Here is a 22,901-nt window from a genome sequence, read left to right as displayed (position 1 = left end):
ACTTTGGGCAGAGTGTCCCTTCCAAACTAGCTCTGGGTCTCTCCTGGGCTGGTGATCTGCTCAAGTTCAAGAGCTGTTTTCTGTGCAGATCTTTCCATCTGTATTCTCCTTTGTCCTTCAGTCCAGTTATGCGGGTTCCCTCTGTCCCTTGGGGCCCCCAAGGAGTGGTTTTCTTCCCCCTGTGGTGCTTTTATTATGAGCAAGTTCTGCATGACTTAGCATGACTGCACACTTGCCTAAAAGCCGCTGCAATGAGATCCAAAGAGTTGGGGTTTGGATCATGCCAGGTTCTACCGAGGAGTGGGGGTTCAGTTACAGAATTAAGGGGAGGGGGTTTTCACTTTCAAATCTCCACTTTTCCCCTGTGACACCCTTGGCTTCGTGGCTGTTTGCTGTTTGCAAGGCTTGGTTGCGAGTGTATTGGGACGAGGTCAAAAGAGGACTTCCTCTCAATTCCTTGCCATGTGCTTATGAGCTCCCCCAGTTCTCTTTCCCCAGATTCCTTGCCACTTCAGAGTTTACACGAAATCATACCGCATGCCTCAGAACTTTGAAGGGGGGATGATGGGTCATTTGAGGATTTTGTCAACCATAAGCATGAATCTGAACCTTCCCCACCAGGAATATGATTTTCCTGGGCTAAGCTCAGTGGTTGTGACAAAGTAACAACAGCCAACAACAATAACAGAAGCAGCTACAGTTTATGAAGTTGCTTATAGGTCCACAAGGATGCCACAGAAGGGTGGGGGAAACTTGATACAGTAACTAATACAACTCTCACAAAGCATGAAGCAGTGAATAACTGAGTGAGAGAAATTTAGCAAAGAAATACTAACTTGCTCAAACTACCCAACTAGCAACACAATTAGCAGAGACTGGGATTAAACTCAGTCGCCTAAGCTCCAATGGCAGAAAGTAAAGAGGAACTAAAGAGCCTCTTGATGAGTGTGAAGGAAGTAAGTGAAAAAGCTGGTTTAAAACTCAACATTCAAAAAACTAAGATCATGGCATCCAGTCCCATCACTTCATGGCAAATAAATACATGGGGAAAAAGTGGAAGCAGTGACAGATTTTATTTTCTTGGGCTCCAAAATCACTGCAGACAGTGACTACAGCCATGAAATTAAAAGACCATTTGCTCCTTGGAAGGAGTTATGACAAACCTAGACAGCATATTAAAAAGCTGAGACATCACTCTGCTGACAAAGGCCCATACAGTGAAAGCTATGGTTTTTCCAGTAGTCATGTACTGATGTGAGAGTTGGACCATTAAGAAGGCTGAGTGCCAAAGAATTGATGCTTTTGAATTGTGGTGCTCGAAGAGTCCCTTGGACAGCAAGGAGCTCAAACCAGCCAATCCTAAAGGAAATAAACTCTGAATATTCACCGGAAGGACTGATGCTGAAGCTCCAATACTTTGGTCACTTGATGGAAAAAGCCTGCTCAATGGAAAAGACCCTGATGCAGGGAAAGATTGAAGACAGGAAGAGAAGGGGATGACAGAGGATGAGATGGTTGGATGGCATCACCGACTCAATGGACATGAGTTTGACCAAGCTCTGGGAGATGGTGAAGGTCAGGGAGGCCTGGTGTGCTGCAGTCCATGTGGTCACAAAGAGTTGAACACAACTTAGTAACTGAACAACAACTATTAGAACATTTAGGTATTTCTAATCTAAGAGAATTTACTATAAGGGACAGAATGCCTCTATCGGGCATGTCAGAAGCTCACTGATGGCCCTGGGAGGGGAGTCTCAGATGTGCTGTATGGAGGGGCAGTCCTTTCTTTGTTACTGAAGGAAATACCTGCTTCCTGAGACTTGTCTATACTGAATTAAGTTTAAAAAGCAAACAGTCGAGGGACTCCCCCAGCGGTCCAGTGGTTAAGAATCCGCCTTGCAACGCAGGGGGGCATGGGTTCAATCCTTGACTGGGGAACTAAGATCCCACATGCTGTGGAGCAACTAAGCCCATGTGTTGCAACTGCAGAGTCTGAGCACCACCACTAGAGAGTCCGTGTGCTGCGATGAAGAGCCCACACGGCCCAGAGGTGGTTCTGTGGGCCACAGCGAAGAGCTGACATAGCCAAATAAATATAAATTGTTAAAACAGCAAACAGACAATGAAACCCTCCAGCTCACTGAAAGAGAAACACTTAAGCCCAAGCCTCCATCTAAAAACGGAAAACAAAGGCAGAAGGAAAAAACCCTTCTTAAAAAAAATGGAGCCAACTCGGCTATATTAGCTATGAGTTTGAGAAGAGCTGCTAAAGAATAGCTAGTTAATTGAAAGCGAAGTCAGAAAATAGATGCAGCCAAAGCATTCCGTTCTGAGGTCACGGTACACGTAGTTTGGGTCCACTGCGTTATTAAGTCTCTAGAACTAAAAACTAGCAAGTATGCAGTTTACCATACTTAAGCCACAAACGGTCCCTTCCGCGGCAGGCATGAACTTGGTCTCACACCTGTGGCCCACTCGGTGGCACCAAAGGGATTTGCAAATGTCCTGAAAGGAAAGAAGGAGCTGGTAAGTGTGATGATACAATAAAAATGAAAATATCCAAAGCTGTTGTACACCACATTCTGTTTTGGGGTGGCTGAAATGGGATGTTATCTGGAAAGGAGAGGCAAGTGAAGTTAGCGGTGGCAAAGTAACTAGTAAAACGTCCTAGCAAACGTAGAAGCAGGAAATTTCCACATTATCTGTATATCCGTATGTGTTTAGTAATGACTAGGAGGTAACGATAGTTAACTTAGACACTTTTAACTAAGAGATTCAGCATAGCACCATCACCACCACTATTATCATCAAAGTAGAATAGATCAAGACTGGATTAATGCAACTCTGATTCAAAGCCTTGTTCTGCATTTCCCAGGTTGCATGACCTATGGACAAGCTATAGAAGCCCTTTAAATGGCGGTTTCCTCATCTATGAATAAGTGATAAAATCAGCACTTGCCTCAGAAGGGTTATTCCCAAGGATGAAAGTGTAATGACCATTGCCTTCTTGACCTTTATAACTTTCAAGCATCTGGACAACTTCATTCTTATACCAGACCGATGAAATAAATTAACTCTCAAGCTAATTTATTTGCTTGAGAAGGAAATGGCAGAAGATGGGAGAAGGACATGGCAACCCACTCCAGTATTCTTGGCTGGGAAATCCCATGGACCGAGGAGACTGGCGGGCTACAGTTCATGGGGTCGCAGAGTCGGACACAACTGAGTGACTAAATAACAACAAGCTGGATTGTACTCGGCAGAATGATGCCCTCTCCCCATGCAAACAACCACATCCGAGCTCTAGGAACCTGTGACTGTCCTAGGTGATAACAGCAAAGGAGAATTAAAGTTGCAAATAAAATTGATGGTGTTGATCCATTGCCTTTGAGATGGAGACGGTCTTAGATTTTCCAGATGGACCCCAGGTAATCACATGGGTCCTTAAACAGAGAAGAGGGTGCCAGAAGAGAACCAGAGAGATGGCACTGTGGGGAGGACTCAGGGAGGTGTTGCTGGCTTTTGAAGAGGGAGGAGGAGGCCATGAATCAAGGGATACAAGCAGCTTTGGGAGGCTGGAGAAGGCAAGAAAATGCCAGCTCTTCTAGAGTTTCCAGAAGGAGCACAACCTCACCAACTCTTGACTGTAGACCAGTGTGATGCATTTCAGAAGTCTACCTCCAGAACTGCAAGAAAATACATTTGAGCTGTTTTAACTCAATCAGTTCATGGAAACTGATTCCAGCAGCCACAGGTAATGAATACTGTCATTAACATCATTTAGTGGTGGACACTAGTCCTTTACATTGGGATCCCCAGGCCCCAGGGCATGGACCAGTACAGGCCTGTTAGGAACTGGGATGCACAGCAGGAGGTGAGCTGCAGGTGAGTGAGCGAAGCCTCATCTGTGTTTACAGCTGCTCCCATCGTGCTCATTACGGCTTGATCTCTGCCTCCCGTCAGGTCATTGGTGACATTAGATTCTCACAGGAGCACAATAAGTGCAATGTGCTTGAATTATCCTGAAACCACTCCCTTGCCATTGCCACTGCTCTGCTCCATGGAAAGATTGTCTTCCAAGAAACGAGTCCCTGGTGGCGTGAAAGACTGGGGGCCATTGCCTTATATCACCTCATTTAGATGAGGGAACTGAGCAAGATGCTGGCACTCTCAAGCTGTCAAGTCACCAAGCTGGTAAGTGCCAAAGGGGCCGGATTCCAGAGTCTGGGTCCTTGACCACAGCACTGGATCTGCTTTCATTACCAACGGTTGTCAAAAAGCTCTCAACTTCTCTACCCCTTGACTGTCTATTTATAAAGTAAAGTGACTGAACCAGATTCCTTCCAGTTCAAAAGGTAAACTTGCTTTTCAGAATGACATCATAAATGGAAGGTCAAAATCACGAATCATCAGTCATTCTGTTTCATTTGCCACATTCTAGTGACCAAGGTCCATTTTGGGGAAAATTAACAATGAGGGAGAAGACAACAAACAACATGATTTTTATGGTCACTTGTTGGAGCCCTGAAAATTCAATGAACCAGGCACCCAATTCTCCAAGCATTCCAGTTAACAGAGATTCCATGGCTAGAAACACATGGCAAGAACATACTTAGAAATCTTTGACAACAAAAGTGTCCCATTAGACAGAAAACATAGGGAAACAGGAGGTGCAGGCAGTGAGTCTTGTCTTGTGGGTTGTATAGTGTGTCTCTTAAAAAGAGAAGGGAAGGACCTCTTGATCCCTGGGTCGAGAAGATCTCCTGGAGGAGGGCATGGCAAACCATTCCAGTACTCTTGCCTGAAGAATCCCATGGACAGAGGAGCCTGGCGGGCTACAGTCTGTGGGGTCACAAAGAGTCGGACACGACTGAAGTGATTTAGCACGCTTGCACAAAGTATTTCCAAATCTCAACACAGCTCATAAGACACTACATGGAAACGTTTCCCATGGAAATGGACCTGTCACTGACATTAGTAGAAAGCGTGAGGCAGCCTTCCAACTAGACGAATGAAGTTTACCATCTCCGTGCATTCCCATCTGGGTCACCCTGAATCCAAGAGGGACCAGTTAAGGTGGAAAAAACCCGTCTCTATCAAAACGAAACAGAGGGATGGGAGGTCACCATGGAAACAAAGCTGCAGCGAGAAAGGCTTTCAGAATTAAACTGCTTTCTCTCTTACAGCCCAGGTCAAGCCATAACACACACCCAGAGCCAATGTGGCAGCCACCAAAATGGCCCCAGAGTGGACCAAAGCAACGGAGGCCCCAATCCGTGGCCAACGCCAAGCCACAGGGCCAAGGAAAAGGGGCAGCTGGAGGAGACCAGGAAAATCAAGCAAAACACAGAAACACAGGGATTCCAGAGTGAAATACGACTGGCTGTGCAAACATGTTATTTCTTTTGTGGTGGAGCACAGAAGTCAAGTGTAATTATAGCCAATGACGTGTTCTGACGACCCCAGAGCCTTCAGAGCAAGCTTTCTTTCAAAAGAAACAGAAATCAGAGTTTGCACTTTTTTCTTTCTTGTTCTTACCTCTTTTTATTTTTTCAGCCTATTCATCTAACTTTTCCTTATCTATAATTCCTTAGTCTTAAGTCATAATTTAAGGGAAAAAGAAAATAAGCATGGAGACCCCAAAGGCCTTGTGTTGCCTGGATGTGATTTTTAAGGAGTCTCAGCGCTGTCCATTGTTCCATCTGGTCCCTGGGTGCCCACCTTCTCCTACTGTTTCTAATGATTGGATGCCCCTTTAAGGGAAGTATGAGATGCACAAAGGTTAAAGGTCTCTGCCAATCCAACTTTATCAAGCATCTCAAATTTAATACAACCAAAACACAATTCCCCAGCTGTCCCCCCAAATCTGTTCCATGTTCCACAGCTCACTTATGACACCCCATCCTATCAGCTGCACAAGCCCCAAGCCCCAGAGTCATCTTTGGCTCCTCAAGAGAAGCTACTCCTGCTTCCTTGAGGAATGATGAGAAAGAGATAGAGGCAAAATTGTCCATGTTCTGAAAACGGGAGTGCTAACAATATGTGGGCTCTGATCAGATGTCCTTGGTGGCCCAGGGGTTAAGACTTCGCGCTCCCAATAAAGAGGACACAGGTTCGATCCCTGTTCAGGGAACGAAGATCCCACATGCTATGTGGAACAGCCACAAGAAATATGTGGCCTTTGATTATCATTGTAAATCCAATAAGCAGTTACTGAGTATCTGTTAATACGTCAGGTATATGCCAGGCATTGCAGACACTCTATCTACTGAGGCAAGAGACATACACAGACAGTTAAAATATTAGTATCACAAGTCTGTGAAGGTGGCATAAAGGGTGAAAACAGAGCTCAGGGAAAGTGGAGTTTAAGTTTCCTTGGGGGAAAAACGGAGGTAATATTTGAGCTGAATCTTTAACAATAGTAATAATGAAAAAGAGAAATACTTGTCCTCATGGCCACGCAGCATTTCAGGATGGAAAGCACACAAAGACCTGTGGCCACAGAACCAGGAAATGCCTGAAAAACTTACAAGCTCATCAACACAGCTGGACTCTAAGTCCCTGCGAGAGTTGCTAGAAGTTGAAATGTGATGTAGTAAATTTAGCAGATTACAAAGTAGCTGTGATTTAGATACTAGAAAGTTTCTCTTTATTCCTCCCAATGTCAAATTCTTTTTAAAATAATTTTTACTGGGGTATAACTTCATGGTATATACCACTTCATGGCAAGTAGATGGGGAAACAATGGAAACAGTGACAAATTTTATTTTCTTGGGTCCCCAAATCACTGCAGATGGTGACTGCAGCCATGAAATTAAAAGATGCTTGCTCCTTGGAAGAAAAGCTATGACAAACCCAGACCAGCATATTAAAAAGCAGAGACATTACTTTGCCAACAAAGGTCTGCCTAGTCAAATCTATGGTTTTTCCAGTAGTCATGTATGGATGTGAGAGTTGGACTATAAAGAAAGCTGAGTGCTGAAGAATTGATGCTTTTGAACTGTGGTGTTGGAGAAGACTCTTGAGAGTCCCTTGGACTGCAAGGAGATCAACCCAGTCAATCCTAAGGGAAGTAAATCCTGAATATTCATTAGAAGGACTGATGCTGAAGCTGAAGCTCCAGTACTTTGGCCACCTGATGCGAAGAGCTAACTCACCAGGAAAGACCCTGATGGTAGGAAAGACTGAAAGCAGGAGGAAAAGGGGACGACAGAGGATGAGATGGTTAGATGGCATCACCAACTCAATGGACATGAGTTTGAGCAAACTCCAGGAGATGGTGAAGGACAGGGATGCCTGGCGTGCTGCAGTTCACGAGGTCACAAAGAGTCGGACAGGACTGAGTGACTGAACAACAACAACAAAATAACAGACATATGGGATTCCCAGGTAGAGCTAGTGATAAGGAATCTGCCTGCCATTGCAGGAGACACAAGAGACGTGGTATTTGATCCCTGGCTTGAGAAGATCCCCTGGAGAAGGCAATGGCACCCCACTCCAGTACTCTTGCCTGGAAAATTCCATGGATGGAGGAGCCTGGTAGGCTGCAGTCCATGGGGTCGTGAAGAGTCGGACACGACTGAGTGACTTCACTTTGACTTTTCACTTTCATGCATTGGAGAAGGAAATGGCAACCCACTCCAGTGTTCTTGCCTAGAGAATCCCAGGGATGGGGAAGCCTGGTGGGCCGCCATCTCTGGGGTCGCACAGAGTCGGACACGACTGAAGCGACTGAGCAGCAGTAGCAGCAATAAAAGTAGTTTCTAAGGACTGAGTGTGAATGCTGAAGTTTAGGAAACACTGGTATTACCTAACAAGGAGGAAGCACCCATGCTCATCAGTATGGGTGAGGAGATTTGTTTAACCTCTGAAGTTGGGTGGCTTTGGGCAAATGGAATTCTCTGAGCCCCAGTTAAAAAGCAGGTGATGATTCTCCCTTCAAAAGGCTTTTGTGAAGGTTGAGAAACAGTGAAATATGTCTCTAAGCAGAATGCCGTGTGTGGAGCAGAGGCTTGCTTAGCAGTTACTACAGGGTGATGGGCGGTGGTGGTGCTGCAATGGTGGGAATGGTGGTAGAGAAAAGGAAGAGACAGGAGAGAGGAGGAGAGGGAAGAGACACAGAGATGGGAAGAGCAGCTGCCAATCTCCATAATTTCCAGGTCTCCAGACACTCAGGATTCCCATATTTCTCTTTGGATACCAGGAAGCAACCAGCTTAAAAATGATTCTACTTTTTAGTGATGTTGAGATGATCAGTGGCATGGTTGCTGACCAATTAGAAGGATGTTTCTCCCATTTCTACCTCCTGGACTTTTGCTTTTTCCCATGTATCTTTTTCATAAAAAGATACGTCTTCCTTTTTTTAATTTTAAATTTATATTGGTGTATAGTTGATTAACACCCTGATTCAATTCCTGGGTCAGGAAGGGCCCCTGGAGAAGGGATAGACGACCCACTCTAGTATTCTTGGGCTTCCCTGGTGGCTCAGCTGGTAAAGAATCCGCCTGCAACATGGGAGACCTGGGTTCGATCTCTGGGTTGGGAAGATCCCCTGGAGAAGGGAACGGCTACCCACTCCAGTATTCTGGCCTGGAGAACTGCATGGACAGAGGTGCATCCCATTGACTGTATCATCCATGGGGACGCAGAGTTGGACATGACCGAGCAACTTTCACTTTCGCAGTTGACTAACAATGTTGTGTTAGTTTCAGGTGTGCAGCAAAGATGAATGGATAAAGAAGATGTGGTATATGGATACACAATGGAATATTACTTAGCCATAAAAAAGAATGAAACAGTGCCATTTGCAACAACACAGACCGACCTAGAGATGATCATGTACTGTGCTGTGCTTAGCCACTAAGTCATGTCTGGCTCTTTGTGGTCCCATGGACCGTAGCCTACCAGGCTCCTCTGTCCGTGGGGATTCTCCAGGCAAGAATACTAGAGTGGATTGCCATTTCCTACGCCAGGGGATCTTTCCAACCCAGGGATCGAATCGTGTCTCTTGGGTCTCCTGCATTTGGTAGGCAGATTCTTTAACACTGTACCACCTGGGAAGTTTATCATACTAAGTGAAGTAAGTCAGAGAAAGACAAATATCATATCATATCACTTATATGCAGAATCTAAAAAAAATGATACAAACTTATTTACAAAACAGGTAAGTGTTCCTTGAAAGAAAGACTTCACACAAAAATCTTGTTAAAATTACTCAAGAGAGACTTTGAATTTTTACATACCAAAAGAAGTTAGCTGCCAAAGATTGTGTTCATATTACTGTAAAAGGTACATGTATGCATTTTGAAGGGGTGATGGTCTTATATGAATTACATTAAAGGTGAGGGTAGGATGATTTAAGAGAATAACACTGAAACATGTACATTACCATACATAAAATAGATGACCAGAGCAAGTTCTGTGCGTGAAGTAAGGCAGCCAAAGCTGGTCCTCTGGGACAACCCAGAGGGATAGGGTAGGGAGGGAGGTGGGAGGAGGGGTTCAGGATGGGGGGACACATGTATACCTGTGGCTGATTCACGATGATGTATGGTAAAAACCATCACAATACTGTAAAGTAATTATCCTCCAATTAAATTAATTAATTAAAAAAAAGAGTATGAAACACAATGAAATGAACAAAAACAGTTACGAGCATTAGGTGAAAGCCATTGTATCTAGATTTACTACTTGTGATAAAATCGTTGTCTACAGAGGAGGAATTTGGTATTTAAACCAGGCACGGTCTACGGGGGATAAGTCTGGATAATTCATCGACAGTAAAATTGCCACTTAATTATCACGCCAAACAAATGACATTTTAGAGGTAACCCAGACTCTAACCCTTGGCCTTAGCAAACCAAATGTTTATACTTCTGTTAGACTCTTAATGTAGGTTTGGAATCACAAGAAACATACCTTCACAAGACCAAGGCCGCATAACTTGGCTTTGGCCCCAAACTGCCACTTGCACTGCGTGTCGGCGTCGTACATCTGTCCTGGCAGTTTGTCTGGGTATTTATACTGTCCTGTTTGCTTGGGCTCATCCACCAGACACCCAGCCTGAGGTGTGCTGCAATAACACATCCTTATTAGTTCCCATGTTTATCTGTGATCTCGCCACACAGAACACTACACCTCTGAATGCATTCACGCAAAGGAAAATGTAACATGGCAAAGCAATAGGCACGTGCTTAAAATTAAGAGTGAGTCCTGTCCTGTCTAAGAAAACGAAATTTACAGGACCACAAAGTGTTTACGTGGGACTGGAAGTTACAGTTATCTGACTGGTTAAGCTTGGCCTGTGAGGAGATGGGGAACGTCAACTTTCCCCAACGGTCTCATTCAACAATATTCAACAAATTTTTACTGCGTGCCTGCTCTGTGGTGAGTACTAAAGTCATAAAATAAACTAGAGACAATTACTTGTCTCCACAAAGTTGAAAGTCATGCTGTGTGTGTGTTTGTTTTAAACAGATAATGGGGTGTGGTCAAAGATGTATTTTACCTCCAGTAATCTCTATGAGCAACAAATGAATAAGGTTTTTGAAAGAAATCAGGAGAAAGGATACAATGGGAACAAAGCAGAACAATCTCCCCGAAGTATACTGAACTGGGATGTGTTGGAAAAAAGCACAGTCCAAATGGGGTGGATTTTCATGCACCTTATCTCCACTTACTTAAATTAATTAAACTAGGGTATCAGTGAGAGATAAAACAGCATGGTGGTTACACATGACTTTGGAGTCAGACAGATGGGGGTCTAGTCAACCAAGCCAATACAACCAACTCCTGTGTATCTGATTACTAACAGAATCTGACTTCTGTAAGAGTTGTTCACAGATCAAGCAAGACAAAGTAACACGCTCAACAGAGCACAGGAAGCATTCAAAGTTAGCTTTTCTTGTCCTTATTGTCATCATCAGCCAAAAGAATTTAACTATATCATATTCAACTTATAGTAAGAAATTCAATTTATACTAAGTTGACCTTGATTTATCATATTTATTGATTTTATTCTCACATGAGATAGGAAAGGTAACTTTAGGCCCCAGACCGTAAATTGAAAATTAGTAAGAATTTCTCCTATGTGACAAAGTCACATAGCAAAAGCATTGTTAATATTTCACTGTCCTTTGGGGCATCATTTGGTTTGACATCCTTCCACTGAATCATCCTTGCCTGTGTGTATGGCTAATTCTGTAAACATCTGCAAATAATATGCAATGGTACAGGTTAAAGAAAAAGTATTAAGAGTATTAATTCCCAAAGAAACTTGGTTAGTTTCCCTAATACCTGGTCAAGAGGAGATGCCTTTAGAACCTGAGTGTTCTTGTGCATCAACATAGATTAACAAGATACATCTGCACACATGTAAAAAATGAGATACATGCATACATGTCTAATGCCTCTAGTGTTGCATAATGTCCAAATGGTTAAATATGTATTATATTTAATAAAATCAAAGGAAACTTCAAATAGTGTCAAGCTGGTGCTCATTATTTAATACAAATCAAACAGTGCTACCTTCCTACATTTTACTAATGTAATAAATCTAGGAGTTCTGAGTTACTGAAGGAATTTTACATAGCTATCATGCCCTTTGGATGTCTTTTGGACACCAAGTTAGCTCCTGGCCATTTCAAACAAAATAGTCAATCGCCACAATGCTCCATTCATTGTAAAACAAACACTCTATTTTAGTACTTTTAATACTCTTATGACCGAGTTGATTGACTAGATTAAAATAATCAGTCACAATAGAAAGATAATATACCCAGCAACCTCTGGATGTCTTAGAGGAGACAGTTCTAAGCACAGCTTTTGGAGTCATAACAGATCTAAGTGTGTCTTTTGTCCTCAACTGACCAGCTGTAGAACCTTCAGTAACACTATTAACCACCCGAAGACTCAATTTCCTCAACTCTAAAATGAGGATAATAACAGGATTGACGTGAGGACTGACTGAGGCATTACGTGGAGAACGTGTAACACGGTATTAGGCCTTCCGTGTATTTTTTTCAGCCACAGTCATGACAATATCATCATCATCATCAACCCTCCAAGTATTTGTTTTCAGTCTACTGAGCACCATTCACAGTCACTCCTCCAAACCTGGGAATGCCCTTGGCCCCGGTTTGTCTTCTTACCTAAGGAATTTCTTGAGGTACTGCCGGCTGCATGAAGACCATGAAAACACACCATTGTTTCCGGTCAGCGTGGGTGACATGATATTGCCTTCCGTTTTCCTGCAGGGGTTGCCTTCTCCATCATGAACCATGCCGAAACTAAAACAGAAAGCAAACAGAAAGGCTTCTGTGAACCCATTTTCCAAACTATAAGCAGAGGATGAAAAAGATGTACTGAGAATCAGGGAACCCAAGGGAGGGACAGAGTTACTGAATTGTAAGAAAAGAGAAGTGAAGTGAAGTGAAGTTGCTCAGTCGTGTCCGACTCTTTGCAACCCCATGGACTGTAGCCTACCAGGCTCCTCTGTCCATGGGATTTTCCAGGCAATAGTACTGGAGTGGATTGCCATTTCCTTCTCCAAAGAAAAGAGAGCTGGACCATAAAGAAGACTGAGCGCTGAAGAAGTGATGCTTTTAAACTGTGGTGCTGGAGAAGACTCTTGAGAGTCCCTTGGACTGCAAGGAGATCCAACCAGTCCATCTTAAAGGAAATCAACCCTGAATATTCATTGGAAGGACTGATGCTGAAGCTGAAGCTCCAATACTTTTGGCTACCTGAAGCGAAGAGCCTCCTCTTTGGAAAAGACCTTGATGCTGGGAAAGATTGAAGGTGCGAGGAGAAGGAGCTGACAGAGGATGAGATGGTTGGATGGCATCACCGACTCAATGGACATGGGTTTGAGTAAACTCCAGGAGGTTAGTGAGGGACAGGGAAGCCTGATGTGCTGCAGTCCATGGGGTTGCAAAGAGTTGGATATGACTGAACAACAACAACGATTCTGTTGTGACTCTCGTCTACAAACCAGCCACTTACCCATTATTCCTCTCAATTTATCAGGTTAGTAATGGCAGGATGGCTGTATACTGTGAGCTGATCAGTGAGGGACCCGGGGATTAAAAAAATTTTTTTTTAATTAATTTTTACTGGTTGCTTCACAATACTGTGTTAGTATTTACTGTATAGCAAACTGAACCAGCTATATGTATACACATGTCCCCTCTTTTTCAGATTTCCTTCCTTTTAGGTCACCATAGAGCACGGAGTAGAGGTCCCCTAGTTATCTGTTTTATCCACAGTGGTGTGTAAACATCAATTCAGTCTCCCAGTTCATCCCACTGCCTCTTCCCCCTTGGTGTCCATACATTTGTTCTCTACATCACCTATGTCTATTTCGGCTTTGTGAAAAATAAGATCTATGCTACTTTTCTAGATTCAACATACACGTGTGAATACACGGTATTAGAGGTGATGGATCCACACATAGTTATTTATTAACCTCAACATACACTCAGGGAAAGCATTTTCCCAAGCTCCACTCTGCCCAGTTCAGTTCTTCTTTGTACCTAACCAAGAAGCTAAGGGGTTTGTTTGGGAGACAGTCTTTCTAAATATATTTGTGAAAGTCCAAAGCAGAGGGAAATTTATGTATAAAGCATCAAAGGAAAGAGTAAGAGTCACAGAAATGGGAATAAGGTGGGGAGAGAGCAAAGCCATTCCTCTAAGAGGAAAAGGTCATTAAACCAGCACCTTAGTGTAGTTTTCCGGATATAAGAAATCCAATTGAATTGGATTTTGAACTTAAATTTTTTTAATTTTCTAACTTTGATTTGACAGCCTATCAGAAGATAATATGCATTTTCTTTGGTACATGTCAAAAGTTTTATCAAAATCTTATGACTTGTTTCCTTCATAATTTAACTATTAGGCCATGTTACTTACAGTCTGAACAACAACAGCAAAGTCCACTTACACACACAATGGAATACTAAGGAGTTATCACATGTTGTTCACAAGAGCCTTGACAATGACTGGCCTCTGTTTGGGCCCTTCTTTCAGTCAAGTGTGATCTTCCCTGGTAGCTCAGCAGATAAAGAATCTGCCTGCATTGCAGGAGACCCTGGTTTGAATCCTGGATTGGGAAGATCCCTGGAGAAGAGATAGGCTACTCACTCCAGTATTCATGGGCTTTCCTGGTGGCTCAGATGGTAAAGAATCCGCCTGCAATGTGGGAGACCTGGGTCTGGAAGATCCCAAGGAGAAGGGAACGGCTACCCACTCCAGTATTCTGGCCTGGAGAACTGCATGGACAGAGGAGCCTGATGGGCTACAGTCCAAGGGGTCTCAAAGAGTCAGACACGACTGAACAACTTCCACAAATGAAACAAACAGTCGAGTACTATCGTAAACCTTATATAAGATGTGTCATATTTATTCCACCCAGATCGATAATAATCATTAGAGCAAAGCCAATGAACCACCCAGCTGGCTTTCATATAAAGCGGTGCATCGAGGGGTCACTTACTTGTGGCCTGACTCGTGAGCGATGGTGAAGGCCAGGCCAAGCCCTGTGTCCTCATTGATGGTACAGCTTCGGTACTTGCTGCACATCCCACTGATGGGGGCGAACCCTGTTGAGACAGCAATTTCAAGCCCAAAGGAAACATTCCTGATCATTTCCGATGCCCAAATGCTGTGCACACTTTTAGTTTAAAAGATGATTGTACATATATGAAACGGGTCGCCAGTGCAGGTTCGATGCACGATACGGGATGCTTGGGGCTGGTGCACTGGGACGACCCAGAGGGATGGTATGGGGAAGGAGGAGGGAGGAGGGTTCAGGATGGGGAACACATGTATACCTGTGGCAGATTCATTTTGATATATGGCAAAACCAATACAATATTGTAAAGTTAAATAAAATAAAATAAAATAAAAAGAGGAAAAAAAAAAGATGATTGTATTTTTTTTTTTTTTTTTGCAGAAAAACACTAAAGGTATATGTCTCTCTGTCCCCTCTAAATAGATAAGAGTAGAACTTAACACTTTCTTTTTAAAGATACTTTCAGCTGAGTCCTTCAAAGTTCAAATAACTTTTTTAAAAAAGCACGCTTACTTAGGGGCACAGTTGAGTGCCACAGAGACTAGGCAGGCTCTTTTCAGCTATCCAGCTCTGCACTCAAGATGCTTAGGGAATAACCTACAACTTGCATAGTTAAACAATAATTGATCTCATGCCTGCAGGATCATCACAAAGTTTAATAAAGAAAAACACAACAGGAATAAAGCAAAGGGGCCCCCATTCCACACTGAGTTCAATTAAACAGAACAATATTCAGAGAGGGTACAATGAGGCTACTCCACAATTTAAAGATTGTTTCCTTAATAAGAATCCCAAGAGCCAGTCACCCAACAGAAAGTTTCCAGCCTGTGTTTTTAGCTGACATGGGTGTGCATGAAGCATGTGTTCATATCATACCTAGAGTGTCACATGGTTCATTTTTCCAGGAACAGATATCGAATCCCGTGAGTAAGATAGCATGGTCATGCCTCTTGCCATTCTTTCCAGCGAGGGCAGACTGCCACTGACAGAAACTATTCAGAGACTGGTCCGCATGATGGTTGATCAGTAATCCTCCCTACGGGAAACCCGCACAAACCAAAGTGTGAATGTGTGACAGACGTGAGAATGTTGCGTCACTCCATTTGTACAGGCAAACACAGAAGCATCACGTTTCTGGGGGAAGGGTCAACAGGGGAAAACACTTGAGCTAAGGTTGGACATAACTGGTGTTTAAAACTGTTGCAGGTAAATGTTCACAATATCGGAAGTAACCGCAGAGCACTGGTAGTGTGCTTTGTGGCCAGTTGTATTTCTATAACAAATACACTGGCGTCAGTTAGAAACACCTTTGTCCATCTCACACTGGTACCATCTTTATAGAACTGTTACTACTTTTACAATATAATTATTACTTAGTGGGGTAAAGTTCAGTGGATCCTTCAGTTGAGCATGAGGACAGAACTGATCATGGCTTGCCTACTCCTATGTCCAAATTTCCAGGAAAGGGCTCAGCACATCATAGCTACAGTCCCTCAATCAATAAACTGAAAGCTTGCTGAATGGATGAAGAAACAAACAATTACAATATTCTAAAGGGTAAGCAAGGATCTACTTTTAAAATAATTTTTTAATCAAATTTTTCCTAAGAACTATTAACTTGGGTCAAGTTGAGAGTTTTTAGACAAAACCCTTAATCATCAGTGAATTAGGATGCTGCTGACTTTGAGTCCTTGGGGACAGTATAAGCGGTAAATTAGAAGTACCTCCCAAACAACATACACCTTTTCTTCTTTTCTAAAATTCTAAGAATAATTTGATACCTTGTTAACCTCAGGAGCACTAGAGACCTGGCAATTATATTCATTTTTGCCTCATCTCTGACTCTCTGCTTTGTCCATTCATTACAGATGAAGAGGAAAAGCCTTAGGGGACTTAAAAAATAGTCAGATTGGTAATGCCCACCTCAGAAAATACAGTTGTAACATCAAAACACCACAAAGCAGGAGGTGCTGTACAAGTTAACCCTTGATGATATGTTCTGCTTGCATCTCCCTGTAACTAAGCCAAGGCCAGTTAAATATCCCTTGTTTATTTTCTGTAGGTAAGGTGGTGCTGGGAGACAGTAAGCTTTTTACCAGAATTTTCGGATGACTTATTTTCAGTATATTTTCAAAATAGCCTTTTGTAATTACCCAGAATCTCCAACTTGCCAAATCCAGCTAACATTTAAATCTCCTACCAAATGTACTTTCCTTGTGAAGCCTGCATAATATTTTATAATATCTATCTTCTACTTTTTGTATTCATTTTACATTTTTGTAGTCATGTTACAGATGCACTTTTAATCATATTTTATATCACTGTATATCTACACATATATTGTATGTTTAGATATAAATTATCATTTTGTGAGGTTTTAGTATTTAAATAGACAACCCTATTGGATTGTACTTTCCTTGAGGGTAATTAGAAATTTTCAAAGTTGAATTTTTAATGACAGTTCCATGGGGTGGCAACACAGCAGGTGTTCGCTAAGTGTATCCTGAATGGCAGAATGAATGAAGAAAAAAGAAACGCAGTGTGGCACCTACCGGTTCTTGTTCCAGAAGAATGAGGCTAACCACGACAATGTTTATATCACTTCCAATGGTCCCATCTTTAAAGAGGCTGGAAACCTGTTGAAACAAATTGAAATCAGAGAAAAAAAAAAAAAAAAAAATTTTAATTTCCAAAACTGCAAGGGAATATGAGCAAGTATGCATTGATTTGACCAAATATATTTATGTAGGAAGGCAATTTCCTTCCAACTTAATTTCTTTCAATACAATCACGTGGCTGCATCTGCTATTTAACTCACACACGGGAACTCCACGACTCTGAGCTGTCTCAGGGAGGCAGAGGGCTGGGGTCCTGACTGTCTCCGTACCATGTTCATGACCGTGAGAATGTACGTGGTGACATTGGCCTTGCCATGCTTCTCCACCATCTTCTTGTCTGCTACCACAAGGGTTTCCACGTTGAGGCCCTTCTGTGACTTGCCAGCTGACCTTCTGGGCCGTCCCGAGCTCCCATATTCATCAAACCTGAGATAGGTGTCCTCTGTGGGAGGCTTAGGGGCATCTACAGGGAACAGAAGAGCATTTGGAAGGGCCGTCAGCAGAGCTCAGCGAGGAGACAGACAGACATCTCATCAAGGGGAGGAGGGAGACCACGCAACAAGCACTTCACTCATCTCCTGACAGATGATGTCACTGCACCTGTTCTGGGACTTTGGACCTAATCTGTGGTCAAGAGAGACTCTTTCAGTAGAAGGTGCAATGGATGGACAGACAAATGGATTGAGTAACTCAAAAGTGCTCTCCAAAGAGTCAAAGAAAAGAAGCTACAATTCTAGCTGGAAGAGTGGGTCAAGAAAAATCAGTATTGTGGGAAGAATCTTTAAAAACATAAAATGCTCATTTTATTTTATTGCTTAGAAACTGCAGACACAGACATTTTCCTTTGCTTCTGAATTCATTATCACACTTTGTATTGCTGCTGTTCTTGTTCAGTCGCTAAGTCATGTCTGACTCTTGGCAACTCCATAGGTTACAGCAGGCCAGGCTTCCCTGTCCTTCACTATCTCCCAGAATTTGCTCAATGTCATGCCCATTGAGTTGGTGATGCTATCCAACCATCTCATCTCTGCTGCCCCCTTCTCCTTTTTTTCTATATACAGGCTGTATATTATTTTCTAACTAAAGTTTACAAATATGTATCCTGTAGAATGCTGCCCACATTCTTGTTTCATCAACACCAACTTTAATATAGTACAAAATAAGTGGTCAATAGGACTCTTTGACCCAATATTAATTTAGTTGCTGTGGAAACAGAATAGTCAGAAGTGATATTTAAAATTCTATTAAATGCTTTGTAATAGATAAGGTGCTGGCATGGATATTGGCCAGTGTCTGAGCAGAGACCTCAAAGTACCTGTTAGATTAGGCACCATCCCTTTAGTTAATGGACAGTGACAGATTCAAGGGTTGCTGGGAAGGAAAAACGCATTTGGAAAGCTCAGGACTGTATGTACTACAGATCCATTTAATACTATAACAACTGGTACAGTCATTATAGTGAAGTCATTACTCCACAGAGAAAAATGAAATGATCAAATCATTTAGAGCTCAATTTAAAACCTCAATTGGCCATTTTGATAAATGACTCTGAGTTTCAGTTTCCTTATCCATGAAATGAGGATCATATCTAATCATAAAGCTGCTTTAAAGATTAGCTTTTATATTTCATATCAAGTATGTGTCATGGCCACTATGAATATCATCACTATCCTTAATACCACTAGTATTACAAATTCACGCCAAATAGATGTTCCTTAAAAAGGATATTTCAGTAATACCAAATCCCCGAAACCAATTCAAGTGCTAGACACTGTCTTTCACGACTGCTAGTGATCACCCACTTCTTCTGCTCCTGGGTACCACCCAGCCGCCCTGCCCAACTACGCAGTCACACGCTGCTCACGGCTCCGGAGACTGTGAAATGCAGCTGGTGCCACGGAAGGAATGGGATTTTTAATTTTGTTTCATTTTTATTAATTTTATTTTATATTTAAAAGACAGTATTTGATTCAGCTATTTAAAAAACTTTATATAGGGAACAATTTGACTGTGTAAGTCTACTTCTCACCTTTAAGTTTTATAAAATCTAGATACAGATTAAGCATTTCTGGTGAGAATTTACTGTCTGATTTGGAATTGTTCTCTAAGTGTAAAATAAATGGATTTCTAAAATTTAATATGAAAAAATAATATAAAATACATCATTTAAATTGGTACTTCATTGGTTATATTGATGACATACTGAGATGATATTTTGTATATACTGGGTTAAATAAAATATATCATTCATGCTAATTTACCTATTTAGGCATTTTTTAATGTGGCTACTAGAAAATTTAAAATTACATATGGGGCTGATGTTATATTTCTGTCGGACACTGCTGGTATGGAAAATGCAGTGTGCCCAGGTCACAAGCCAAGTCCAAGGCTTCTTATGTTCCATCACCACCTCCAATCAGGTGCCAGTGTTCTCATTAACTGGGAAGTCTGTTGAATTAGTTGCTCAGTCATGCCTGACTCTCTGCAACCCCATGGACTGTAGCCCACCAGGCTCCTCTGTCCATGGAATTCTCCAGGCAAGAATCCTGGAGTGGGCTGCCAATCCCTTCTCCAGGGGATCTTCCCGACCCAGGGATTGAACCTGTGTGTCTTGCATTGCAGGCAGATTCTTCACCATCTGAGCCACCAGGGAAGATTCAAATCTTCAAAAGGAATACCTAACCATACCTGGGAATTCACCTCTGATCTCTCTCATCATTTGGAAGACTAGGTCCTTTTCTCATACAGAAAAGATACAGAAACTAAAATAATATTGGGACATACAATTAAAAAGATATTAAAAGAGGGAAAAAAATCTTTCCAGTTTAACTGAAAAAAAAAAAAGGATCCCCTAGTTTTTGTCTGACAGGGGTGATTTCTGGCTCATCTCCAAGATTAACTTCAGTGGGGGCTGAGCATAGCCCAGTTTTAACCTGCAAAGTCAGCACACCCAGTGATGCTTGGGAAAACCCGTCGAGGGCCCAGAGAGGAAGAAAACAAGAAAAGGTTTCCTTACATACATTTCTTGCGTCGTCCACAAAAATGCTGCTTTTGCAACCTTCCATGATGCTGTTCTCTCTCTGGACTCCAAGAGGTGTGGGGAGTGTGACTTGGGGGGTGACCCGCGGGGTTCCGGCCGGAGCTCGGGTAGCCGTGGCAACGCCGTATCTTCTCCTCCGCAGTCCTTTTGTACAGCACGTGAGGATGGTGGCCTGCGGGGGAGCTGTAGTTGTGTTCCTGGGCCAGGAGTTGAGGTAATGGCGAGATGAGGAATTCATTTTTTTGTGTCCTTATGAGGCCTGACTAAAAAGCCAAACACAAAGGAAACGTTAGGGATTCCTTGCATCCCTGTTTTGCGTGTGTAGATTTTCAGCAACTTCCTGTGTGCAGGCACCGCCCTAAGTACTGGGCACGGGCAGTATCATTTTATCTGCACCATGAGCAGCTGCCACTGTTATTACCCCCGTTTCACAGGTGTGAAAACTGAGGCTAAGACAGTAAGTAGGAAAGCTAGTATTGGTACCTAGAATTCTCTACTTAGTGGGGCAGTGCTGTTAACTTCTATTCTAGGCATCTAATCTCGATGTTTGGGACTGAAGGGCTGAGTCATGTGACATTCTGGGATTCTCCATACTTAGGACAGGGCAGATACCATAGTCAACACTGGACATGGTGGTGTATTTAAAAACAGCCCCACCCTCCAAGAGCTTATGGTATAGACAGTAAAAACAAAGACATTCCATCTTGACTTCATAAGTGCTCAATAAAAGAACTACCAAGGATGGGAGAGAGAGGAGTGAGTAAATCTTGGTTATCTTCAAGTGAGGGTCTGGAGAATCCAAAGGGTTACACCAACATGAACAGACAGATGAGCTCAATCAGGAAGAAAGAGGAGACCGGGACAAGCCCATCCAATCACAATGTCACTTTCAAGTTCACGGCACAATATGTTTTTGTACCTGAAATTTCAGACACAATACACCCCTGCCTTCCCCCCACATGCATTGTACTCTCTCTTCTCTGCATTTGTTCAGGATTTCCCTGATCCCCAGGCACTCCTGCGAAAAGTGTGGTCTATGGACCAGCAGCCTCAGCCTCACCAGCACGCTGGTTAGAAATGTGGACTCGCAGGTCTCTCCCCAGACCTGCTGACTCAGAATGTATGTAGATCCCTGGGTGATTTGTCTGCCCATTGACACTTGAGAAGCACTGATACGGGCCAGCAGGGCTTCCCAGGTGGCACTAGCTGTAAAGAACCCGCCTGCCGATGCAGGAGACATAAGAGACGTGGGTTTGATCCCTGGGTGAGGAAGATCCCCTGGAGGAGGGCATGGCAACCCACTCCAGTACTCTTGCCTGGAGAATACCATGGACAGAGGAGCCTGGCAGGCTGCAGTCATGGGGTCGCAAAGAGTCAGACACGACTGAAGCGACTTAGCACGTATGCACACACGCATAACACAGGCCAGGAGCTCTTAAACTCTGTTGAATGTAGGAATGCCTGCAGATCTTAAATATGTGCACACACACACATACAGGGTCACTCACTCCCAGGCGGAATTCCATCCTATCCAAGAGTGACTCTCTTGTGATTCATGCGTCAGAATTTTTTCAACTGCCTCAATGGTTATCCCAACGTACAAATGAGTTTATGACCTAGGTCCTACCTTCCTCAGGTGCAAAACAGAGAGAAATTTTCCTCCCCAGACACCTAATAAGGAGAGATAAAGTAACCACTGCAGAAACCCTTTACACACTTTCAGTCCCAGTTTAGATGACTGACGATGACGCGTGATTGAATCAACCCACATTCACTGAGCGCCAGCGAGGTGCTACGCTCTTGGGTAAGGGCTAACACACACCTGGGCAGGAAACACACACGCACACACACACAGGGCATGCGGCCTACTGGGGAGCCAGACGTGAATAGTCAAGAATGTAAGGGGGTGAGGCCAGGTTACCAAGGGAACAGAGAGAGGTGTGGGGGCATCACCAGGGGTGTCCCTAGGCCTAACTGTAACCCTCTGTTAGGATTCAACTTCTCCCTCCTAAAAGGAGCCCCGGGATGTATGTGTGATCCTGATTTTCCTTTCGGTGTAGGAGTCTGCTGCCTTCCTAAAGACTGTCTCGTGGGGACTTCCCTGATGGTCCAGTGGCTAAGAGTCTGTACTTCCACTGCAGGGGGCACAGGCTCGATCCCCAGTCGGAGACTAAGATCCCACCTGCCATGCAGTGCTGCCAAAAAAAGAAAAAAAATCCTCAAACAAAACGAAACAAAAAGCCCCACCAACAAACAAAGAAAGACTGCCTTGTGGTCTGTAGTGCCAGCATGACGCTTGCCTTTGTTCAGCAGATACACACTGAGTATCTAACTCATAGCCCAGATTCAGGCCTTGGCACAAAGAGAAGCAGAAAGTCAGGAGACAGTCCACATTCGTGCTCTCGTGGAGATGATGGGACAAGTAATCGGCAACAAAAATTTGAGGAGGTAAAATCTCACAACCCCAGAAATCTTGCCCATCTGCTGTACCTTCACTCAGGCTGGATCTCAGCGTAGTTCGCCCTCTCTGCCCAGCCCAGTGCCAAGCTGCAGCCATGCTCATCCCTCGTTTGGGCACTCTACCACGTCTTCCAAATCCCCCTCGTCTTCTCCACTACAATCCCCCAACACCGGCCAGCATCCTCGGCCAAGAGCATCAGCTCACACGTGCTGA

The 22,901-nt window shown here is 43.3% G+C and overlaps 1 protein-coding gene across 1 annotated transcript in view; it reads right to left on the bottom strand.

Annotated features, from left to right (window-relative positions):
- The window catches only part of ADAMTS18 (ADAM metallopeptidase with thrombospondin type 1 motif 18), a 75,533-nt gene extending 55,068 nt beyond the window's left edge, over positions 1-20,465 (bottom strand). The window contains exons 1-8 of the mRNA XM_070386886.1: positions 20,204-20,465; positions 17,457-17,650; positions 17,122-17,205; positions 15,446-15,605; positions 14,492-14,597; positions 12,150-12,287; positions 9,919-10,072; positions 2,410-2,505 (exon numbers count right to left, since the gene is read on the bottom strand). Coding sequence (XP_070242987.1) covers positions 2,410-2,505; positions 9,919-10,072; positions 12,150-12,287; positions 14,492-14,597; positions 15,446-15,605; positions 17,122-17,205; positions 17,457-17,650; positions 20,204-20,465 — 1,194 coding nt within the window. The remainder of the gene's footprint in view (positions 1-2,409; positions 2,506-9,918; positions 10,073-12,149; positions 12,288-14,491; positions 14,598-15,445; positions 15,606-17,121; positions 17,206-17,456; positions 17,651-20,203) is intronic.
- Between the last annotated feature and the right edge of the window lie 2,436 nt (positions 20,466-22,901).

Source organism: Bos mutus, chromosome 18 (genome assembly GCF_027580195.1).
Source record: "Bos mutus isolate GX-2022 chromosome 18, NWIPB_WYAK_1.1, whole genome shotgun sequence".
In the NCBI taxonomy this organism is placed as follows: domain Eukaryota; kingdom Metazoa; phylum Chordata; class Mammalia; order Artiodactyla; family Bovidae; genus Bos; species Bos mutus.
This window is presented reverse-complemented; position numbering and strand designations above follow the sequence as displayed.